Source organism: Anser brachyrhynchus (assembly GCF_964034855.1).
Source record: "Anser brachyrhynchus genome assembly, chromosome: 8".
Lineage (NCBI taxonomy): Eukaryota > Metazoa > Chordata > Aves > Anseriformes > Anatidae > Anser > Anser brachyrhynchus.
In genome coordinates, this window is record NC_137702.1 from 9,998,395 (window position 1) to 10,022,991 (window position 24,597).

At 40.6% G+C, this 24,597-nt stretch overlaps 1 protein-coding gene and 1 long non-coding RNA gene across 4 annotated transcripts; one reads left to right on the forward strand and one right to left on the reverse strand.

Moving 5' to 3' along the window:
* Nucleotides 1-463: 463 nt before the first annotated feature.
* Nucleotides 464-24,501, reverse strand: LOC308198963. 2 transcript variants are annotated; one of them, XR_013954298.1, is made up of 3 exons: nucleotides 24,386-24,501; nucleotides 20,777-21,875; nucleotides 464-1,191 (listed from the first exon to the last, which is right to left on the reverse strand). It is a non-coding gene; the product is annotated as an uncharacterized lncRNA (long non-coding RNA). The 2 variants fall into 2 exon arrangements; XR_013954299.1 differs by lacking the exon at nucleotides 464-1,191 and adding an exon at nucleotides 10,404-13,941.
* On the forward strand, nucleotides 1,686-14,735 carry LOC308198959 (riboflavin-binding protein). 2 transcript variants are annotated; one of them, XM_080602260.1, is made up of 6 exons: nucleotides 1,686-1,801; nucleotides 2,643-2,799; nucleotides 3,632-3,731; nucleotides 4,854-4,982; nucleotides 10,274-10,385; nucleotides 14,377-14,735. In XM_080602260.1, exons 2-6 carry the CDS (start codon nucleotides 2,658-2,660, stop codon nucleotides 14,611-14,613), a joined length of 720 nt encoding a protein of 239 aa, XP_080458386.1. In that variant the 5' UTR covers nucleotides 1,686-1,801; nucleotides 2,643-2,657; the 3' UTR covers nucleotides 14,614-14,735. The 2 variants fall into 2 exon arrangements, with proteins under 2 accessions (XP_080458386.1, XP_080458387.1); XM_080602261.1 differs by having other exon boundaries at nucleotides 1,707-1,801; nucleotides 2,606-2,799.
* Nucleotides 24,502-24,597: the final 96 nt, after the last annotated feature.

Below are 24,597 nucleotides of genomic sequence, written 5' to 3' on the forward strand. Positions count from 1 at the left end.
TTAAGAAAAAAGAATCAAGATTCGTTTCTCAGGTGATAGAGATGTATAGCTGAGATCTCTAAAAGCTCCTGAGCCTGAGCCTGCTTACATGAATTGCTAACCAAAGCCAAGTCTGAGAAATCACAAACATATGACAATTTTCCTTCCTGCTGCTAGAAACTCTGCCTAATCTCCCAGCAAGTGGTCCCATTTGGCTCATATTCCAAGCCTGAAAAAGATCCCAGTTTCCTATAGTTTAATATAATTTCTATGTCAATTCTGTAAACAGAGGCATTACAAGAAACCTCTGGCATGCTAACACCTTTACAAGTGTGCATGCATTTCAGGCAAACCAAGGAGAAAGGCACAGAATATGTACTATTTCTGTGCCTTTTACCAGGCTGGCGAACCCATCCACTCATCCCAGTGTTTAAAGTGAATGTTTATATCGCACAGTGGTCTTCCTTTTTTACGAAGACACAGAACAAAGTACCAAGAAGGATGCACAAGTCCTTTACATTACAAATCAGCAAGGAGCTCATTTAATTTCAGCCAACACAAGGTCAAGCCACTTGAGGTGAAGGCATAGGTAATAAGGTAGTAGATTTACTTCAGTTTCTTCTTTACTTACTTTATGCCCCTTTAAACTTAAGTGAATTAATTCTTTAAACTTGTCTTAATTAATTTAATTAATTCCAGGGGGAAAAAAAAAAGTTTCAACTGATCTGAAAATAGCTTTTTTAAGCCGGCAGCATTTTTGCTTCAAGGCTAGAGCCAGAATAGGAATCAATGCTTATAGTTTAATAGAGATTGGTTTATTATCATACTCAGTAAGTTTGCTCAATGAGATTCACACCACACTACCACTGTGCCAATGTTTGCTTTTTTTCAAGCAAAAAAGGTTTGTAAATACTGACCCCAGAGTATTACCTGACAAACCACTGTTGTGTTTTAAACACAGAAACAAGAGACGCTATTTTCCTTACGCACCTAAATAATTGCAGGGTAGTCAGTGGCGTTGCTTGTTAGAGAACTCAGTGAGATTTGATCCATCAAAATACAACTATTCATAATCACCATGTCTACCTCCTGTGATGGTTTATGTCCAGATGCAGAATCCTCCCTGCAGAAAGCACACCTCGCAGTGACATCCAGTGAGGAATCACTGTCAATGGGACAAGCGACAGTTTCTTCCAGTGCTTGTGACACCACCTGGAAGGTTATACATAAGGCAGGTAGGGCAAGTGGAGCAAACAGCGGCAGGTTAAAAACAGAATCTTTTGAACAAAGAGCAAAGACCTGGGAATCAGGAGATATGGATTCTCTTCCAGGGGCTGCAGTAAAATTACTGTGTAACCCAAAGCAAGCTGCTGTATCTATAGTTAAAATTAAGCCAGTCAGGCTGAAATATGACATGTTTTTTGCAATGTCTCTAATTCAGTGAAATCTGTGATAAGAGCCTAATGAAACTGGTGTAAAATGAATCTAATAATTAATCACAAATCATTGCAAAATCAGACGGGGGATAATTGTATTTGGTATACAGGAGAGCCGTTGTTTTTCTAATGCAAACCTATGTTTGTACTTTTCTGTTTATCATGTCCACATTTGCAAGCAATAAAAGGGCATTATGTGCTGGTCATTCCATCTGCTTTTGAGATAAATCTATGTTAGCATTTCAAAGGGTCAAGGAACTCTCCAGGGCAAACAAATTCTGGAGCACTGATGCCAGATGGTGTGTATATAAAGCAGAAAATGAGAAAAGCAATTTACTCTGTTTCTGTTCCGGGGAGAAGTGTCACCCAGAAGGACAGCAAAAGAGGTGAGAAACTACTGAGGAACTGTACAGGCAGTTTCCTTCTTCTGTATCATGCTGTTTTCTTTACATCTGAAAAGTTTAGGTACATACAGAAGCTGTGGTTCTTATTCAAGCAAAACTTCCAAAAAGATACTAGGAATATGTAACTAAAAAATTAAGGGTTAAACTAATAAGTTGTATAAAGAATTATGTATGCATTAAATTATGTCGCATGTTCTAGATTTATCTGTATAACTAACTCAATATGTAGTCTTTTAGAGAAATTTTAGTCTCACAGACAAAATGGTTTTTATCTTCCATTTTTGACTGAACTCTACAGAGAGGCAGAAAATAATTGACCAGATTCGTAAGAATAAATTAGCATAGCCTCAATGAAGGTAAGGTGGAGTTTATCCAACTCAGGTGCTGGCCACCATCTCATAGTCCACTGTTAGCTCATTTGTGGCTGTATTAAATGTGTAATGTCCCAGTGAGCAACAGAACTCTGCAAGTTTTAGGACTAATCAATCTTTTCTTCAAATCTAGTGAAGCAGTGGAATATCTCTTGGAAGATAAATTCATCAGTATAAGAAATTTAAAATCATTTTCTTAAATGCTGAAAATAATAATATAGTTTTATTAATAGCCTGAACTAATGCTTTTTTTCATTGCCCACCAAATGCCAAAAATATGTAGTAGAAGTTTTTAGACATGAGCAAAGGAAAGGGAGAATGAGTGTCCTAATATTTATATGTGCATCTCTGCTGAGTATATTTTAGTTGTTTATATACATGGCTTTTCTTAAAGCAGACTTTTGACTTTCCCTAGAAATAAAAGACACCAGTAAAGACTTCCCTCCATACAGGAAAAGAACTGAAAAATGATGCTGAGGTTTGCTGTCACCATCTTCGCTGTCATAACATCATCTACCTGCCAAAAATACGGATGTCTGGAAGGGGACACCCACAAACTGAAGCCAAGTCCTGAGCCAGATATGCATGAATGCACGCTGTATTCTCAATGTAAGAGTGGAAATGTTTTTGCTGAAGCTAGCCTGGAAGTCCAGCTTCGTACACGCTAATTGTTCTGGCCATTCTTGTAGTTTCTTAAAAGACATTTAAGATGCAGTATAAATTGCATTTGAAAAACCTCCCTCAATGGCATTTTGCTGCATGCAAGTCAAGAATAAGATTCTGATTCTTAACAAAGTCAGCTGCAAAACTCCCAGTGGCTTTCTTTATCATCTTTTAAAAAACCTGATGCAGTTTACTTTTTTTATATCTCCATCTGCTTGAAAAGCTTTACAGCAAAGATGGCCCATTGTCATTAAGTGAAAGAATATAAATTAATTTAAATATATTAATTTAAATGTATTTCCCTCCTGATTGTACTAGTGAATTAACTACTGTCCCTATTAAATAATTAAAAACAGCACTCTTTAATTAACTGTAGCAAATTACAATTTTTAGTTTTCCACACAAATTGGAAACAGTTAAACTTCTATAGTGAGCAAAGTATGGTAAGCATGTTTAGTACATTTCTTCAATTCTTTTTTTCTGTTTGGTAACTTTTAAAACGAGTATCCCTCAGCATATAACATCTGGCAGAATACTAGTAGGCTTCGTGGGGCTGCCTGGGCACCCCTTTACAAAGCAGTGTTGATGCCAGTCCCTCTCACTTCTCATTTACACTGCTGCTTCCAAAACCAAAAATGTAAGAGCCTGGGTGCATCTGGTTAGTACCAAGAGACTTTATCATGTTATGGACCAAAAAGATTCACCTTACATTTTTAGTCTTCCAAACATAGTGTTAAAGAAAATCCTTACTGTAAGATCTTTGTTTCATTCCTAACAGCTTCCTGTTGCTATGCAAACTTCACAGAGCAATTGGCTCATTCCCCAGTAATTAAAGTAAACAACAGCTACTGGAACAGATGTGGGCAGCTCAGTAAATCGTAAGTCAGCTTTGATGTTGTCTATGTCCTGGTTCAACAGAGCTGTGCTGTGGCAGCCACACAACGAACGTTAACTCCCTGCAGATGGACTGTCCCTAGGTTGCCCTAGAGAGAATGCCACCCAGTCCCCTTCCCATCATCTCCCCGCTGTATCTGACCAACATCGAGCTCTTCTTTTTCTCCTCTCACAAAGCCCGTCAATCCCTAAGTACACACTGTTTGTGCAGAGGGATTTATGCCTTTTTATCAATAAAAGGTTACGTTTTTTAAAGTTTGCTTTCAGTGTAGAACCAGATCTGGCAATGCAAAGCAGTCGTAAACGCAGCAGGTAACAAGCACGCCGCGCCTCTGTACCACTACAAAGCAACCAGCACACAGCAGCAAGTGTGAACCCTCCTCAGCACAGGCCAGGTTCCTCTCTTTTTTGGGAAAGCTGATCAACTAGATGATTAAATCTTCCAAACAAAATTCACAAGAGGACAGAAATAAAACTTCTGAATATTCAGAATAAAAATTCTTGTAGTCCTGTGGGTTTTGTAGCCATGAAGAATGTCTTCATAATTAAGATTTTTAGTACCCTGTTAAATGTTAGAGCTGTGAAACATGGCAAGATACAGAAATGAAAGAATGAAAGTACAAAACAATTAAGCAAAAACAGATGTGCAAAAGTCACAGCTATTGCCTGCCACTCCCAGAAGAGCTGTGTTTTTAAGTAACTTCAGCTGGCTGTGGGAAAATCTAAAGATTAGTGAAACCATTAGACTACGACAGAAAAAAATATACTATAGTTTTAAAATATTTTATTATTGCCTTGAATCATCCATGCCAGGAAAACTCAAGGCCTCGAAAGTTTATGGAAAGCTTACACAAATAGGGCTGAAATATGCATGGAAACATTTGTGCAGCCTTTAGTTGGCTACGGTAATTGCACGGTCAGAGTCTGTACACAATGCCAAAAGAATGAGTTTGGAACCTAGCTACAGACACGACAAAACGATGCTTTTCTGTGTTTTTCTCCTAATCTGTAGTATTGTATCCACATCAAAGCAGGTCTAGAAAATTGAAGTTATAGCCCTGATGCTGAGAAATGTGTTTATTTGTGGCTTTTCTCACCCACCACAGCTGTGAAGATTTCACAAAGAAAATCGAGTGCTTTTACCGGTGTTCTCCACATGCTGCTCGCTGGATCCATCCCAGCTACACTGCTGCTATCCAGGCTGTTCCACTGTGTAAAAGCTTCTGTGATGACTGGTAGGTTCACCTTGTTATCGAAGTATCTTTATTTAGTTTTAATATGCCTGTGTTACTCAGGTGTCAGAAAGCACAGGTGCATGAAGCACAGACTTCCTGAGCAAGCAGCAATAACATTTTATAGTGCTGCAACACCTTTCTGGCTTTTCACTTGTTTTTCCTGTTTGTTTCTTGTTTGCCATCTCTACCTTTTCCTCTGTTAAGCTACTGCCTCCAAAGCAATAACGTCACAGGCTGAATGCAGGATGGAGTCATTTTTTGTCACAGCTTAGTGACTCAGACAGCACCGCCCTGCTCTCCGTGAGGAAGAGTGATGCAGTGGCATCAAAAATGCATGACATGAGAGAGCATTCCCCACGTGCACAGGCACTAAGAGCAGTAAGGGCCTGTCCACCCTTTGAAATATCCATGTCTGTGAGTTAGCATTTATTCAGTTAGCATTTCAAGTCTAAATACTCGACCATGAAATGGCACATTTCTTTTTGTGTATAAAAATGCACTGCAAAATCACGAAAGCAGCCAGTTCATGTATATTTTAATTTTTAAAATATGATTTAATTATATTTAGCCTTTTCTCTTTCCTTCCATCATCCCTGTCTCCAAAGCCACTTCTAAAAGCTTGAATCTCAGAGGAACTTGCAGACAAATGATGCTAATAATAATAACAGTAATGAGCAAGCATAATAGCATTTAATTTTGTTTCCCAAAATACAGCATGAGGGAATCATATTACTTTTTGAGTGCAAGACATGTACTGGGACAATGCAGCACCCCCATCTGTCCTTAGTCTTGGAGCAGGAGCATCATATCCAGGTGGAGTACTGAGATTTTTTCAGTGGCCCATATCCAGCATGTATCTCTCCCTCCCTCCCTGAGATGTTCCATCATAAATAATGTCATTGTGCCTCATTCAAGTCCCAACATCACATTCGTGTTGTGCCTAATAACTACAGTAACTTGTCTGTGTGGTTAAATCGGTGTGAAGCATGGCACGAGCAGCACAGGCTGTGATCGCACTATAGGATTATAACTGCTAGTGTCCCTTGAAGGTAGTGAACTGTGAATGTCTGAATCCTTTAGGATGCCCTGAAAATCATGGAAAACTGTTTTCATACTTTAAAAATGTTACCAAAGAGTTCTTCTTGGAAGCACAGAACATAACAGAACACATGGTAATATACAGCCACGTTCTCTTTCGTGCAGCTCTGTAGTAAAGCTTATGCAACTTCAATATTATTGATGCATGGATCCATTTTCACTTTCATCTCCTCTCCAAGGGGAAAGTCATGCATGCAACGCAGTATTTTGGTACAATTTGTCTTTAAATATGTCTACATCGCCTTTTGCCAAGGAAGGAAACAAGAAGCATGGCTTGTAGTTGTAATGGAAGATAGTGAGAAGGTCTGGTCTATTTCTCAGCTTCCCTAGAGTTTCCTCTAGTGATGAATTTCATTTCTGTTAGGAAATTCCATGTGCCTCAGTAACAGATGCGTCATGTGCAGTCTTCCTGCCTACATTTCTGGTAACCTTCTGAACTAAATCCGGATTATTGACCTCCTTGAAGATAAAAGACTGACACCCTGAATTTGCCTCAGTGCTCAGAATCTCAAACCTCAGAACTAAATATCACTGAAACGTGAATGCATTTGGATATCAAAGCATCAGAGGTGCCAGTGGGCTTTAAAGCACACCTAACAGGTGAAGTGATAGAACACCAGAATCTAAACCAGATGTATCCTAAGATAATATAAGTAGAATCCACATCAGTAACACACAAAATCATCAAATTGTTACATTCAGTGAAAATATGATGATGAAAGAAAATAGACCCTGTAAGTTTAGTTCGCATCCATTCAAAATCCTTTTCACAATGAACTGGTTTAAGCCAGCCTTAGTATAAATGAGATCTATACCCAAAGTGTATATGGTGGGTGAGTATTACGTCATAAAATCCTCAGTGTCCCCTGGATATTACCAGAACATCCAGGTAAACAGCATTTTTAACTCTCATTGTTGAAAAGTATGTGTGTATGTGATTGGGAGCTGCTGCACAGGGAAAAGCAGTTAATTTGCCAGAATAGAGAGCCTCCTGGTAGAGAGTAGGCTCTGCTCAAAGCAAATACTGAACAATGATCTATTGCCCTTGCTGGCGTCACAGGCGCCTGGCCTGAATCAAAAATGTAAAGATGACCCATTACTGCGCATGCTGTAATGCGCTACGCCTGCCTAATGCCAATGTCAAACCTACTCCCTCACCCTGCTTAAGGCCTGAGGCTAGAGAGGAGCTTGGACAGAATTCCTACCCTTTCTGGTGATTTAAAGTACCATTTTTTTTCATGTTCTATTCATTGGAGTCCCTTTAGCATGCCGTAGCACTGTTAGGGATGTGACCTACTTTCTCTACATGCCGCGAGTGTGCCTGCTGCATACTGTATGTCTTTGTGGCCAGAAATGTGCAGAGGACTCTGAATGAGCAGTGACTTCATTTAAAAGAAATTCATCTGACTGGCTTGAGGCCTTCTTTTTCTTCCTATTGTCTTAGAATTCCTTGCTCCCTCTAGTCCTAAAACTATTGCTTTTAAAAGAGCCTGAGGTACAAGCCATTTTCTGACCCACCTGTGAAATGGCCCTGTGCCATTTAACAGAGAAACAGCTGATTATAAAGAAAAAAAAAAAAAAAAAAAACAGCTTTAATATAAAAATATCCTATCCACTGTGCATAGGGTGCTGGTATGTTTGGAGAGGATCTTTTAAGTATTTATGTCCATGTTTCTCACGGGTTGTAATTAATGTTTGAAGAAACCACTCATGGATTTCTGGACAGCAGTAATCAGACTTTTCAGAAGTCATGATTTTTCATAAACTTAGCTTCCTAATTACTTCCATAGGGAAAGAAAAACCAATGAAAATAGAATTATCCCTTGCTACCTACTTATATAACAAACTGCAGAGTCAGGCAATAATCATAATTAGGAAACATCTCATCTGACAATTCTGTAGGTAACAGTGAATAAAAATTCTTTAATAATCATGTTTTATTCAGATTCCCAAGGAAGACAGAGGTATAATATGAATACCCCAGTTCAGTAAAACTCTGAAATACATACTCCTAAATTTGAAAAGTACAACTGAATGTGACACTAATTAGAAAGAAGAAAAAAAAGAAAGAAAAAAAAAAACAGTTCTGCCCTCCCCTAAACCCCAAGGGCTGCTCATTCTTTTCCCATACCCTATCCCCATCCATGTGCCAGGAGCACTTTTGAGAGGCCATGAAACGTTCCTAGTCAGGGAACCCACAGGGCTGAAAAATACTTAGCTAAATAAAGGAAGAAAACAAAAAAAGTAAATAAATAAATAAGTAACAGGAAGCCCATGGGAAGGGCACAACTGCTTTTAGTGGAAGTGTTAATATTAGGCAGCTTGTAGTAGATATTGATCTACTTTGACGAAAAGCAATGGATTTAAGTGCATGATTAAAGTGAAGGACATGCCTACATGGCTTGGAGAATCAAGGGCTAATTGTTGAAGCTGATGCTGATATGTGGAGGGTCCAGAGATGGTGATTAACAAAAAGTTTGCATTGCTGCTCAGAACTGTGGCGTGCATTCAAGCAGGTGAAGTGACCAGCACTAGAGAAACAGCTGGCACTGGGGAGTTGCCTCCCTCTGTCTTCCTCAGTCAGGCTACCCACATCAGCTAGCAACAAGCCAAAAATTCTAACAGTCCCTAATTGCTCATCCAGTCATGGCACAACCTGGTAGGATCTGCCTAGTGGTATTGTATTATATTAATTTAACAAATTGCAGCCTGTATTTCCAGCAGAGCTCCTAGATCTGGCAGCAGATTCATGGATAAACACATCTGAGCATTCGAGTCTCCTGCCCCAGAGACTTCAATGTGAAAACGAGAAGCAGGAATATTTTAATCCTAATATATGGTTTCTGTGTGCACTGCAAATATGCTTAAAGTCACTTCAGCCACGACTGCAATAAAAGCACTAACAGTTAAGTTCAAATGTGCCTGCACCGGCCTACACTCTTGTAATTAGTACTTGTACTTGAGCAACACCTGAAGTCCTGGTGCTGGCTGTGACCTAATTTTCCAGGCACTATGCAGTGAAGGTTTTGCAGATGTACACATCCTCACCTTTCTGCAACTGTAAATGTGCTGCAACGTCTAGTTCCTGCAATTCTGTGACTGTGTGACAACCTCGTATGCCACTGTAAAATATAAGTCTGCTGTCCTTGTGGTATCAAAGTAGTTTTGGAAACATGACCCTGAAGATTAAAAAAGACAAATGGAAAATATGTCCAAAAACATTTGTTATAAATGTTATGTTGAACAACTCTTACTTTTTGAAAGATGTGCCTCATTGGTTTTGGCACTCCCAATTACTGGTGTGAATAGTCTGCCTGAAGTCATTGAGACTAAATTTAAGTAGATGTTAACTGATCTGCAGGAAGTGATCCTTAGGAAAGGTAAGAGCCAAAAAGTAGAACATAAAAGAAGTGGAAGGAAGGAAGGAAATGTTGTAGGATAATGGTAAATCATGAGGACTCTCATCACATAGACCAGCCAGATGCATACGTTACTGGTTCCAGGCCACTTACAGGCTTTTCTTTATATTAATGCTTACGACTTAAAAATCACTTAAAATTTAAAATTTTAGACCTTATACCTTACAAGTCTCTTATTTTTCCTCCTGCACATCAAGTTTAACTTCTTTGAAAGTGTTCTTAGCTTATAAGATTTTGTTGTTTCCAGTTTTTCCCTCTGTCAATGAGCAATCCTCATAGTAATCTGATGCCCAGGAATTATCATTCATCCTTTCCAATATCAATTCATAAATATGAACTTTCCCTACTTCCCTCTCAGGTGACAGTTCACTCTTAGGGTACCTGCACTGTGCCACGATAATGACAATGAGCATTCATGAAACTCCCTCCCACACAGTACTTTCTCACTTGGTAACAACACCAAACTTACCCAATCAGAAAATAGTGTTGCTCCTCAGAATGTGAGCCCTTTACTTAAATCTTTGAGTATGAAATGCAGTGGGTGAAGTGTTTAGTTTTCACTGGGATTTAGGTCTTCCTGTCCAGTTCAGAGTTTATGTACATGTCAAGCTAAGGTAATGTGCACATTTCTTGCAGATCAGTTGCTAAGATGCACTGTGACCATATCATATTGCTAGCATAGCCCCCAGACTTTTTGAGCTGAATCTCTATTCTATAGTCCACTGAAAAACAGTCAGGAAAATAACTGTGTCTTCCACACCGATCTCCATGAAGGTTTGAAGCCTGCAGAGATGATTCTACATGTGTTCATAACTGGCTGATGGACTGGGAATGGAATGAAAATGGAGAAAACCACTGTAAGGATAAATGTATCCCATACAGTGAGGTAAGAAAATATGGTCGATTGGGGCAGAAGAAAAATGACATTGAGTTCTTTTCCTGAATACTTGGGTGTAAAATGCAATATGAAAATTATTTTTACTTCAGAAGTTTCAAGCTATACCTACATCAGACTTTTCAAATATATACATTTTAAAGCATTTATATTTATGTAGATCTCTCATTAAATATACATACACTTAGTTAATCACCATACATACCACTTGTGATACAAGAATAAATGTTCAAGCAGCACTGATATGTTAACCACAGTGGGGGTTGGACCATAAAAGATAAATGAACCTTGGTCGTACAATAGAAAAAGACATCGAGATGCATTTTATAAGATTCCTTACATGATGTAGGGCTTTACGTGCCCCTGTCTTTTTTGATTGGGATGTAAGTTCCCAAGTCACTAGGAATTTTTAAGGCTTTCTTACTTTTTAGACTTCCTTGCCCTTTTCTCTAGTTCAAGTCCTTCTCCATAGTCCAAATCCTTAAGTCCTTGCATTCTTCTAATTGTCTCCCTTTTATTCTCCATAGACCTGTCGTATCTCTGATGAGTGTTCTGTGTCTGTCAACAGCTAGACAGAGCTAAGTTTGTTTTGTTTAACACTGGAAGTTAATAAGCAGCACTGAAAAGCTTTCTGGGAGCTCATCCCATCTTTCTGAGAATGTTTGATAGTTAGGATAAATAATTTTATGAAGAAAAATGTATAAAAAGAGAAATTGCAAGACTTATAGGAGCAAAGTTGCCTGGAACCTGATCCACAGACTTTCAAGAGTCAGGAAGGATTTTTTTCAAGTGACTCAAGTAAGTTTAGGATCAGGGCAAGATTATACAGCTCAAAACTGTTACATTTTTGGAATATTATTAACATTTGAACTTCACTGAGTATATAAAAACTGTCCAAACTGAAGAAGTGAAGAGAACTTATGTGCAGTGCTTAGGGACTGGTAATAAGGCTTGCAGAGATCCCACATTCATTGTTTTGAAATCCGTTCAAGTGCATGTGCTTCCAGAAGTCAGTTCAGTAACTGATATAAGTGGGAAGTCACAGTCCAGTTAGTGCAGGATTGGTGTCTGCCCTGTAGAATTGGCACTAAAAAGTAACAGTGACACTAATCAGCAGGCTCAGGAAGGTGGCCAAAAAACAAATGGGTTGAAGAAAGTTACAGCTTAATTTCCCAGATACGCTAAATCATCAGTAGTTTCAGATGAAGTGAAAGCAAAATGATAATCTCCATAAATAATCTCCAGTCCCTTTTCAAACTGTCCCTAGTCCAGAGACAGAAGGGTTCAACCATAAATTCCCTGGTACTTATTTCTTGAAGAAAACATACCATCTGCTGGGAAAAACATGCAGCCAATGCAGAGGTCTTATCACTTAAAGCCAGATGCAGCTCTTCCTAAAATAAGTGGAACCACACCCCACATTGCCCATGTTTTTTACCAAACATAGGCTTGCATGGTAAGTAAGAATAAAGATGAAGCTGCTTCAGATCAATTAAAAAAACACATTTCCCATATGAAAAAGAGATGATATACAAACACTGGAGTAACGGGGTTTGCACCCAACTCATGGAAAAGAAAGTTACTGTTATCTGGAAGGCACAAAAGGCTCTCCAATGTCAGAGCACAATGGACAGACCCTTGCTTTCTTTTGATGCTCTCAGTTCACACAGAGGAGCAATCAGCAGCCCTACATATGACATATGCATGTGGTTGTAAGGACTATTTGGAACAAATGATGAATATTAAGAATGTACAATGGATCGTAGCCAGTTTTAGCCTGGCTAAAGTGAAGCACATTTGATCATTGCTCTCCCGGCGGAGTGCTTCCCAAGTGCTGTTAATGCACAGACTAGAACACTTCAAGAAGCTGAAGAATCAGAAGCCTTTGCAGTAAATTAGGGACACGTTTGTTAAATGGGCTGTGAGCACTGTTTGTTTGCTGCAACATTCTGGCTATGCTCTCATCTTTACACAGTTAGGAGGAAGGCCAAAATTAAATTTAACAAGTAGAAGAGCATGAGTACACATTACAGAACCTGTGGGAAATAAGAATAGGATGTAGCCATGACTCTTGCATATGGACCTAAGGAAACTCACATGACAGATTTATATTTTAAGTGTGATTAGGTGAGAGCAGGTAGAAATCCAGAAACTGGACAGGAACTGGAAGAAAATGTCTCATGCTGCATAGAAGCACAGGAATGGCTGGAGAGAAAAAGCTCAGATCCAGCTGCCCTAAGAACACGAGAAGAGAACTAGATGCAGCAACCTTTCCATTTCTGACCCTGCATTGCTCCCAGCTGGCAGTACACTAACCAACCTCCACAGTCCTCCTCCAGCAAATGTAGCATCCACAGAGCAAGCCCTTGCCAGGGCTGGAGTGAACTGAAAAGATGTATTACAGACTAGAGCTTTTGTGGCTTTTTGGAATGGATTCTCCATTATTTGCACAGGATATATTTCTAAATCAAAAGCGGTGATTATATTTCATCTCATCTGCCTTCCTGCACAGTCCAAGTCAGCAGAGTTTTGCATGTGGAGAGATGAGGAGACATCTCGTAAGGAGAACTTGCAGAAAATCTGTGGAGCAGAAGCTGCAGGACTACAGATGATCAGTCCCACTTCCAGATGACAGATTTAACCGTGTAATCACCAACTGTTTGCACACAGAACACCTTCCATGCAGAAGTCTCCTGACAAAGATAGGGCACCTTCTCCTAGATTCAGTGTCAGATCTTTGTATGCACTGCTGCTGGTGATAAACCAGCACACCATCCAGAAATCACAGCACAAAGAGAAATGCTGTCACAATACTGAACCAGTGTCATGTGCAAGGACTGCTTGTGCTATCACAGATGAAACATGTCTTCCTGGGAGAGATCCTGGTGACACAGTCAAGGTGACAAAGTGAATCAGTGACAGTCCTGCTGCCTGGTCCCCTGCTTCAGTCATGAACAGTCTCTCTCCTTAACTCCCAAGGCTTCTACTCCTGCCATCTACATCCTTCCATCCCCAACTTCATTCTTAGCTTTGCTTGGGAAGTATCTAAAGCTTCTTTTAGAAACGTAAAAGATTGAACTTCAACAACAAACACATGAGAGAAAAGCAGGCAAGATAAAGTGTGTATCGGGCCTGCTCTGCGCCTGGACATGATAACTCCTAAGCTAATATTCTTTAGGCAAGCTCAAGCTGGGAGGACAGAAAGTTGTCACAACGGGGAAACAAGAAATATCTTTGTTGTATGGCTGCATGGGTCCTGTGACGGAGAGGCCTTACAAAATGATATAGCATCAAGAACAGGAGAAAATCACTTGCAGAGAGTTCAAGAAGCTGCAGTTTGCAATTTCTTGAGCCAGAAAGCCCTTTGCACCACTGGATAAAGCACTTCAGAGGCAGACTGGGGGCCCAAAGTTGTATGTCTTCTTTTCACCAAGCAGTTTCTGAGTTATGTCCCTTCTCTTTGTGAGGTTCTGCCTGGTCATGATGTACACTGCAGCAGGCACAGTGTGATCCCACAGAGCTGTGACTCCACTGGGCTGTCTCAAGCCTGTAAATAAAGAGATTCCAGTTTTCAAAACACTCAGTCTGGCACTTTCAGCACTACTCAGAGCCTGAGACATGTCAGAGTGCCCTGACACGCTGCAAGTCATACAGCCTCTTGTACGCAGCTTTAGTCTGTCAGCCCCAGAAAGCTAGCTGGGCCGGCAGCCCCACGATGGAAACAAAGGGCTGGCTGTTCATCACATTGCGCTTCGTGTAATCACTCGCTCTCACAACAGGCAAATCTCTTTTGCCAGTGGTGGGACTGGATAATATTTTAAAGTGATGAAGTATGGCACAGAACATGACAGTGGATGACTGCAGACTGCTTTTTTATAATGTTGTGCCATTTTTTAAAAATTGATGTTTACCAAATTGATACTAATTGATTTAACTCAATTATTTGTAAAAGTAATTGATGCGTTTCTTATTTGACACACAGATGTATGCAAATGGAACCGACATGTGTCAGAATATGTGGGGGGAATCATTCAAGGTGAGCGAATCCTCCTGCCTTTGCTTGCAAATGAACAAGAAGGACATGATGGCAGTCAAGTATCTCCTCTCTGAAAGCTCAGAGGAAAGCTCCAGTATCAGCAGCAGTGAGGAGCATGCCTGCCAAAAGAAACTCCTGAAGTTTGAGAAAATACACGGAGAGGAAGGGGAAGAGGCAAGATGAATGTTGGTGGATGCATGTCAGCAGGAGAGAAATCATTGTGGAGGCTGGGCTCAGGGCATCATGCCAGCCTGCCTTATCCCTCACTTCCGAGAACATAATAAATCAATGGTTGGTTATATTAATCCTTCTCTGATTTTTTTGCATCTGCATCACAAAGCTCCCAGGCAAGTTAGCGCAGGTGTAATCTTGTGACTTGAACTGGAAGCCTGGAGGTAACATCAAGGGGTTGATTTTCAAAGATGAGAAAGCACAGGCAGCTCCTGATGACTTAAGGTGGAACAGTGAAAACTAGAGACCTCTGGAAGGCCGTGCTAGTAATGTACTAAATCTTCAACCCAAACCCTTCGTTAGTGTAGGGACAATCACTCATGTCACAAATTCCTGTGTGCCAAATGCTGCTCAGACAAAGAAGAAGTGCTGAAGGCAGAAATAGGTCAGTAAGCCTGGATACTGGCAACTGAAAATGTATTTATTTTGTATTTAAAAAGAAAAAAAAAACTTGCATAATGGGGGATTGTGATGTATTAGGTAAATCCCTGGATCCATATATGGCCAGTATACAGTTGGTCTGGGCCTTTACCTGAAACAATAGCAGTACCAAAATCTCCTAAAATATGAATTTGAGCCATAATTTTGAGTGCAGTTAATCCCATGGAACAACTACAAACAGAATGAGCTCTGACAAACAGAAGCATCGGGGAGGGCCCAGATCAGGTTTTTCCCATCAGTGTTTCTGCTTGCCATCATCACTGATACCATCAAAGTAAAACCGAGATCTGCACCAGTCCCAGGAGGACTTATCAGGTAAAGATGAATGAAATCCTGCTTTCACTATGCTTGCATACCTCCTCTGACACTGCTGGAGAGCAGAAAGGCCCGTGCCATTCTGTACAGCCTTTCACTGGGGTATTACCAGGGCAGTCACGAAAGGATTTAATTCTGGGGGTCAGATTATCATCATGTGAAAACCAGCATCCTCTCAGTGCTTGCTGTGGAGTGAGACACCTTACAACATTTAAGGATCTGGCCCGCAGTTGAAACAATGACTTGGCACGCCCTGTTGAACTAGGAGAATGTTAAAAATCCATCACACTCTTCACTGGGCTGTCTGTTTACTTTAGTGGTTTCACACAGCTGCAATGGTAATGCTAGACCCATGAGGTCATGCTCTACTTCTAACCAGCTTCTCGGTATATTTAACAATGGAATAATTCCTACCAGTATTGCATTGTTTTTAGAGCGATGCTTTGTCACATCTGTATTTTACGCCTACTCAGTTTGTTAGTTCTACAGCCTGAAAAGTAAGAACAAGAATTTAGCCTTCTGTAAAGCTCTGCCAGCCCTTTTTCCCCTTTCACCTTGTTCTTTCCTGCCCTTCTTGATTGTAGAGGCACCTGAGTCAGAGCAGAAACTTTCCTTTCTGTTTTGCTGTGCAAAATTAATTCAATAATTAATCATCCCCTTTCACTAGCATAACAACAGCTTCTTCTGTACCACCACTGCCAAAGATTTCCTTTATATTCTGTTAAATTTAGCACAATTGTCTCTGCCTGCATCTCTGCTCTGTTTTTCCCATCCCCCTTTATTCTCTTTGCTCTAGCTAGCTAAGTCACCCTTGAAACCACTCTCAACAAAGTTCTTCCATGCTTAGTTTCAGGATGACCCATGAGACTGGCTATGCATGCTCTTGAACAGCACAGGATCCTACAGCAGCTAAGAGAGCAAGACCATTTAGCTCCCATTCATAACTTTCCCACTGACTCATGACGTACCCTGAGCAAGCCATTTAACTCTTCTGTGACCCTGGTGATTTTGCAGGGTGACCGTATTTCTTATTAGCCATCTCTTTTCTAAGCCAAACAGTCAAGACCTACCCAGTTGTCCCTAACACAGAAACTGTCCCCTATGCTTTGGTCACTCTGATTGATTCAGATATGTTTTGTTCAAATACAAGTTATCTTCCAGAAAGAGTTTTAGTCTTGATTTAAAACTGCAAACAATGAAGAGATTGCACTTGACAACTTGTTTCCTCAGTGTTAAAGATTATCCTAATTTAATATTTGTCATGTTTCAACTTTCAGCCACTGTTTTTTGCTAAACCCTTTTGTATTACAGGGTTCTTCAATATCCAGCACTGCTTTCCCACTCAGCAGCATATACGCTTGACCAAATTGCTTCTCAGTCTTCATTCTGAACAGCTCATTCCATTCAGTTTACAGATCATTATAAGACATTCCCTCTGCCTTCAGAGCATACTTACATTTCTTCTCTGTACCTGCTCCAGTCACGAATATACACCCTAAATTGTACACATCAAAACCATACTCTATGGCAGCACCAAGGGTGAGCTACAGAGAGAGGACCACATCCCTGCATCTCCACACGCTTCCCAAATTGCACTGCCCATGTCTACAAGAGCATTGTTCTGATTATTTGCATGCCTCCAGTGTCTCTGTATTATGATTTTTTGGCATTATTCTCTTCCAGCTCCCTGATCCCAGAAGTCTGAACAGTGATCCTACCTCTCAGGTGTATTGCTTTGAACTAGGCTGTACTACAAACCCTTTGTGTGAACGGACCAACCTTCCTAAGCCACCATTTGCTCTATCTACCGTGCGCTTTCAGTAACTTACCTCTTAGACAATCTCTGTGTCCCTCAGAAATGTTATCAGTGGTAATTTTAGATTTACAAAAAGGTTAGCATAAAGGGAAAAAAATAACACAAACCACTAAAAAACAAACTACAAAAGCATGCAGTGAAGGTTAACCAGGGAAAAGAAAGATCCAAGCTACTGATGACTGCAGACATCCCCAGCTAATGCTGACTTTATTTGGTGCCTGCTATGCATCACAGCAGAAAAGCACATGCCCTCCTTCCGGACCCACACTAGCCCAGACAACTGAAACATCTCTGTTTTTAATGACACTACGCTCAACTAAGATCTTTATCAAAAAGTCACAATGGAAGATCAAATGCTTTGTGAAACATGTTGTGAAATACGTTTCTACAGTAACCTGTTGGAACAACTCCTACAAACTTTATCAATAAATTAACTTTCAACATGACAGTGTTGATAACAATAAAAGCTAGCGCCAATTATTGACTTATCTGCTACCTGGCCAAGCATCAGCTTTTGTACAGTGCTGCTTGGTGTCATGTTAACCATAATACAGCTAACTGGGTCACCCTGCTTGCTCCATTTATTTAGTTTTCTTTCCTTAAATATTAACACAATACTATGAGTCTTCTGAAATTTCACTGAAATGCCAGGAGTTATTACAGATGAGATCTCTCTGGACAAATCCATTAGAGCTCTTTAGTATAGGTTATCTGGGCCTGCTGATTAAAAATTATTAGTGTTACTCATGATGATGAACCTCATCTTTAACTACTCAGTGACTGAAAAGAACTTCATCATCCTTCTGCAGTGCAAATACTTAATCCTACATTTATTTCAGTACTAGGCATTATTAACAAAACCTGCCCTCTGCATCTTGTGCCAGCGGAAGGCTTTCTTCGTCAATTGTTTTCATGTTCAGTTTAGTTGTGCCAGCCACAATTTCCTGTATTGTCTCTAGAGTCCCCAGTCTATTTTAGAGTTCATAATTCTCCATTGATATTGATTGCAATATAGCTTCCCTTTTAAAAAATAATAAGCATCGATAATGATGACATTTTCAACTTCTGTTGCATTTTTCATGTGCAGGTTTCACTAAGAGCATTTTATAAATATTAATTAATCTTCAAAATATACCTGAGAGGAAGATAAGTAGTGAGAAGCAAACTGAGTCACTGAGAGAGAGTCAGTAAGAAACTTATCTGATCACTGCAAGTATTGCAGAACTAGGACTAGCACGAACAAGTTGTTTCAGAGCCTTATTTCACCCTGCAAATTAAGTTGTGCTTTATAAGGTATTCCTTAGACAAAAGTTTTTATGTAAAAATTATAAGAGATATTTTATGAAATAAAATATCACAAAAAAACTCACAGTACAACTAACTATTGAACAAAGTATTTCCGTGCAACTTGAATGATAACAAAATGATAAAAAATTATCATTGTGAGTTTATTTCAGACAAATAATGTCAAAACAGGCTAATTTCCTTTACTGAGATACAACAGCCTGATAAAAAATAAAAGAAAGGTGTAGATGGGATATAGCCTTTTAAATGTTTTGATAGCATTTTTATAACATTCGATGTGACATCCTGATAAGGAAACAGAGAAAACCAAAGTGCAAACAAAATCAGCATAACAGAGGCACACAACTGGCTACAAATATATTAGAATATTACTGTGAGCATGTTGTCATTACATTCTTTTGCTAGGAATTCCAAAGGCTCTGTTCTGATTCTAGTCAATGCTTTTGTTCATGTGGACAATGAAGCAGATATTTTGCAAGCACTTTTCAGGACAAGATTAGAGTAAAAATGACCAGAGAACTAGTCCAAGCCCCCCAGGGTGAAATTCTGTAAAGGAAAATGAAGAATGTTTGCACTGAAAAAGGCAAATCAAGGAAAAATATAATCAGGGAAATAAATGGCAAGGGAACAGCAGAACGGCCAAGGAACTGGGATGAGTATTAGCCACCTTTGCCATTTACAGTTGAAATGTTACACTGTGGAAGTTTTTATCTTTTAAGGCTTCAGTATATGCAGAGTCCTGGATGTCCTGACTCACAGAGCAAGCAAATTCAGGACCTGCAGCCATCCTACTAACAGTTACAGAGTTCGTGACATATCTCACGTTCCACGGAGGCACTGCTTCTGGAATGACCCCACTACATGCGCAGGCCGTGGAACGTGATGGGTATCTTGCAGAGTTTAACTCTATCCATCTTCTCAATGAAATCAGCTCACAAGCTCTGTCAATACAAGTGCAATACTTCCTAGGAGAATGACTATATAAAATAAAGGGAATAAAACTAGCGGACTTTGTGCACATTTTATGGTTATTTTCCTCCCTTTATTTTCTGTTCAAAAGTTTTGCATAACTGGGATTCTATTTAAAATTTGTCACATGCTCTGGACAGCTCAGAGGTCTGTTGTGTGTTTGCTTTACTTTATTATCCTAGGGAACACGGTGATTTAGACAAGAAGAGTCCAAAAAGCATTAGGATTTGGATTACAATTTGAAACATGGCCAAACCTTACTAATGGCAAGACTAAAAGTCCCGTGTTCCTGAAGACTGACAATCCTCTAGCACAACTCATTTTTCCTTTTGATAAAAAAGGACTTGCACCTTCAATAAAGTCACCTTAGTGAGCAGGTCAGTGTGAAGCTGCAGGACAACTCTAGATAGACAGCGAAAAAAAAAGCCAAGCTATGAAATCAATCATCAACTTCAGGTAAGTGTAAGGACACAGTGAGGATCAGACCCCAACATCAAGCACCTTCCAACACCTCCAAGAAAAGGTTGCAGAGATCCCTTCCTACTAAGATTTAACATCTCAGAGAAATGAGAGAAGGAAACTCTCCCTGCTGCACAGTTTTGCTTCCCTTTAGCTACTAAAAACATATCTCTATGGCCTCTGTTTTGATCACCAACTGCTCTCTGAGTCTTAGTATTCTTTTGGCCTCCTTCCTTAGAAATGCAGCGAGCTCTCTGTGGAGTTTGCCTTGGTTCCCCTCTCAGACAGCTGTGATTAATTCAATGTTCATGCTCTTGAGTTAATTCTCTCATTAGATCACTTTCCTTCTTCATGAAATGATTATTCCCACAGGAGAAATGAGAAAGACTAAAACAATATTGTGCTAGTATCTGACACACTACATCCAGGATGTTTACTTTAAATCAAGTTGCCTGGAATTGCTCCAGACCGATGGCTTAAACAAGGATCTTCGAACCAGCGGGGAACTAGAGCCACGCATGTTGCACAACATTCCCATTTCACTGGAATTCCTCCAAGCTTCCTGCTAGGTAAGTGTACCCAGAACACAAACCTCTCCACACAAGTAGGTCAGATGACACCATCCTTTCATTGCTAGAGCATACTTTAAGACTGAAAAGGTGTTTTTTTTTGGGGGGGGGGTTATTTTGTATTATACACCAATCACCACCTTTCTACCCAACACTACTTGTGAAGGTGAACCCTGCAGCACAGCGCTGAAATACTGCCAGTGCTCCTGAAACCACAAGCCATTATCTGTGTGTTACTCACCAGGACTGTCACATTCTCTCTGGAGGCTCCTGCAGCTCATACGTGCTCCCCAATTCTGCTGTCTGCCAGGTGGCTCTGCTGGGCATGGCTGGGCATCGAAGGGCATCGCCCCATCCAACTGGACTCCAGCACAGCCTGCTACTCAGTACCTGTGGTGCAAAGTGGATGCTCGTGAGAGTTTCTCAATAACCACTTTAAGAATGCTGAATCTGTCTGGACTGACAACTGTGATATCAGGCAGTTACTCCAGTGTCACCTTTACCTGAAGCCATGTTACAGTAAGAGTAAGAAAAGCACTTAATTACTAATTCCACAATAGACAAAAGCATTCACAAAGGCGTCTAAAGATGAAAAGGACAGGAGAGGGAAGGCACTTCAATAAGCTTGACAATTTCTTTTAACTAACTGTTCAGCTGATAAATGGGCAGAGACATCACCACCTTGCTGGTCAGGTGAAAACTTAGGTTTCATGTAGCAATACATCATGGGGCTACCTGTGCAGAAAGGCTAGCTTTGAAGGCCCCTCGTGCTCTCCATCTTTGATCAACTCTAGTTCAGATCTCTACCCTACACACACACAAATAATTGTCAGGGTTCATTAATTCTCAGGGGAAGAAAGGTAATAGCTCTTGGGCGTGGCCCAAACCTGCCAAGAGAGTCTTCTCGTATCTGGCATAAGTCTGGACAACGCGTTATTTCACTGTAAAGCACAACACCTTTTCCCACTAAGACAGGAAACATCCAGACCCTGAAGGGAAGCTTCTTCAGCCACTAAAGCTTACGTACACCTAAGCAGACAACAGGTTTGTGCAGGTATCTAATTAGAATCTAGTGCCTGTGGCTTATTAGAGGCTTTTGACTGAGAGTACACAAGACGATAACCAGTCCCATTGGGGTGATAAGGGGTTATCCACCACTCTGTCTTTCAAGAAAAACCTTGAGAGTAGCCAGGGAGCCTCTTCGTTTGTCCATGTAGCATGAAAGTGAACTCCAGCAGCCTCTCCCATCTTACCCAGCCAGAGGCAGCAGACTCAGGTAACTCCACTCCTCCACTAAAAAAATCCCGCATCGGCAGAGACTGCTGATCTGCGTCATTGCCCTGTGCATGCAATGACATCCAGGGTAAATGTGACACGTGGGAAAGTTTAGTCCTTAACAGAGAGAAGATATTTTGGAAGTGTAAGAAGTGTAGCTTAGTGCACTACAAATATCTCTAGTCCTCGTAAACTCTTGGTGGTTCTGTACTTCTGCAACATTGGCTTCCCTGGGAGAAGTTTGAGTTCAGGTTCTCGTGAAATGTAAGGAAGTGGAACAAAAATGGTTGTACCTTATGAGGGTTTTGTGACCTGGACACCAAAGCATAAAGTAAGCTTCTTTCCTTTGTAGTGAGGCTGCCCAACACCTCTCATCAGATAGGTCAAGTGCATTAAAATACAGCCAACTACATTAAAATACAAGTAGTAGCTACAGTGGGTAACAAAAGAACAGCAGAAAAACAGTAACTGAAAAGGCAGATTGCAACTGGCCATACCAACAAAAGATTACAACAGATGCATTGGCACAGAGGACAAAGTGCAGATATACTCTGCAGTTTGGTACAGGAAGAGTTCATTCCCATTGGAAATGGGGGAGGAATTTGACCTGGCAAATTCTGATTGACTTGCATGGAAAGGGATTCTCTATCTCAAAACATCCCACAGGGTTTGTCATACCTGCAAACAGCCATGGTATGAGTTTCATGTCTCCTCTGCAACAGAGAAATTTAGCAGACAACCCTCATAAGGATCACTTTGGGGATACTGCTTGAATGCTATGTCAAAATGATCCCCAAAGCTATAGGTATAATGGAGAGGCTTTTCACTGGAGGCAGAAAGGCAACATTTCAAATTAATTATTATTTCTTGTAGGTTTTTTGAGACTAAAAGCTTTCCATCTTTATGGAGTTTGGAAAAAATAATAATAATCTTACCTAACAAAGACCTTCCTGTGACAGAGAACTGCAACACCCGCACAAGTAATAACTTTTAGCCACCCATTTTTGCTGTATGTTCAGAAAGTACCATCCTGTAGAGATAGCACCATCTGCAGGATTTGAGAGATGGAGCACAGACACCTTACTCAGCAGAACACTGCCCAGGCATCTGGAAAGGTTTTCCAGAGAAACCTTCAGCCAGGGAAATCTGAGCAGCCACAGGACTCTGCAGGATAACGCAAGAAGGACTGCAATCCTTCCTGGTGCTCTGGCACAGCACAGGTTTGTTTGTTTTTTTTAAGAGAAAGCCTGAGTAGCTTGTCTGTCAGATTATTCTCACTGAGGGGTCTTGGTACCGTGACGGCAGCAATTCTATGCAAGCATGGGCAGTGGTGCACATGGAGGAGCAGTGAGCATGCCTTTTGTGTCACCTGTCCCATATGTCAGTCAGCATTCAGCTGGTTTATTGACAAATGTCATGTTAGGAGTCTATTAAATTAAAATTGAAGACACTTTAACTCCTTCACTGCAATAAGTTGTCATTCTTTGGTGTGTGTTAATCAAAAGGCTCCTCGTTACACAGTATAATTTCACACTGTCAAATGTACTTTCAGACTTATTCCTGAAAATCTACAGCTTGTTTTAGGAGATACATAATAGTATACAGGAGCATTAGCTCCATCTTGTATGGCTTCTGTGTGGTTATTAAAAAAATACGCTGAAGCAGTGCCCTCTTCAGGATGTAGAACCATCCAGCCACATTAATGTAGTATAGGACAGGCCTTCGGGGCAAAATCAGCAGTCTCAGCAAAGTATTCTGTGTCTGTAAATTTGGCGCTATGGTGTGAAATCCTAGTGCTGGCTAAGTGTCTAACAGCTGACATCAGCCTGCAACTGAGCCACTGGCATTTAGGAGAATTCTAAGCCTTTTACTCACAGGCCACTTCCGATGAATAAAATGTCAGCACAAAGAGGGGTCTGGTTTCTTTTACCGATTCATCAATGAAAGAAAAATCTCAAAGTATTTATTAGCCGAGATCCAAATGTATGTTGCCTCATACCAGCACGCATCCATCTGTGTGTGCTTGCAAAAACCTTATTTTTCTATCTAGGTCTATATTTTCTATGAGTATTTTTTTAAGGCCAGCTTGAAAGGTAATTTTACCATTCTAATGTCAAGAATGAAATGCTGATGAATGGAGAAACCAACAGTCCCCAGGGAGTATCACAGTTCAGATTCCTTCTAGAAGCATATTTAAAAGTTATTACAATGAAATGCAGAATCATGAGAAAAGCCTGAGGGGCCATGACCATTGTAACTGTAAGCAGACATGTTTTTCTTTCCCATTCTCACAATAAATAGATATGGAAGTGTTCCAAGAGGCTCTCTGATTGCTTTTTGCTTTGGCTGCATGTCACGTTGCTCGAATGGCTGTGGAAAACTCAGGAGGGATGCTTTTGTCTCTGAATCAGTGCTGGCTTTGCCGGACCCACTGACTGTGTGCGTGTAACTTAGTTTGTGCTGCTCTTCCCTCAGTCAGTGCCCAGACACGCAATGACTCAGTGAATTACACAAAGATGGAAGCGTGCCGTGCCTCAGGATCAGCTCTGACCCCAGGGACCCACACAGTACTTACTACAGGGTGCTGTGATGGAGCATCTATTCCGGCTTGAAGAGGAAGGTCCAAACACAGCATGATGCCACACAGAAAGCAGTGTATGGGCTGGCTGTGCCTTCAGTCAGCGAGCTAAGGACAAGCAATTCCCTGGGCAGGTGCCAGCTGTGGTCTCCCCCCAGCACTGCCATGTTTTTCCCTCACAAGCACACCTTAAACTGGCTGGGAAAGGC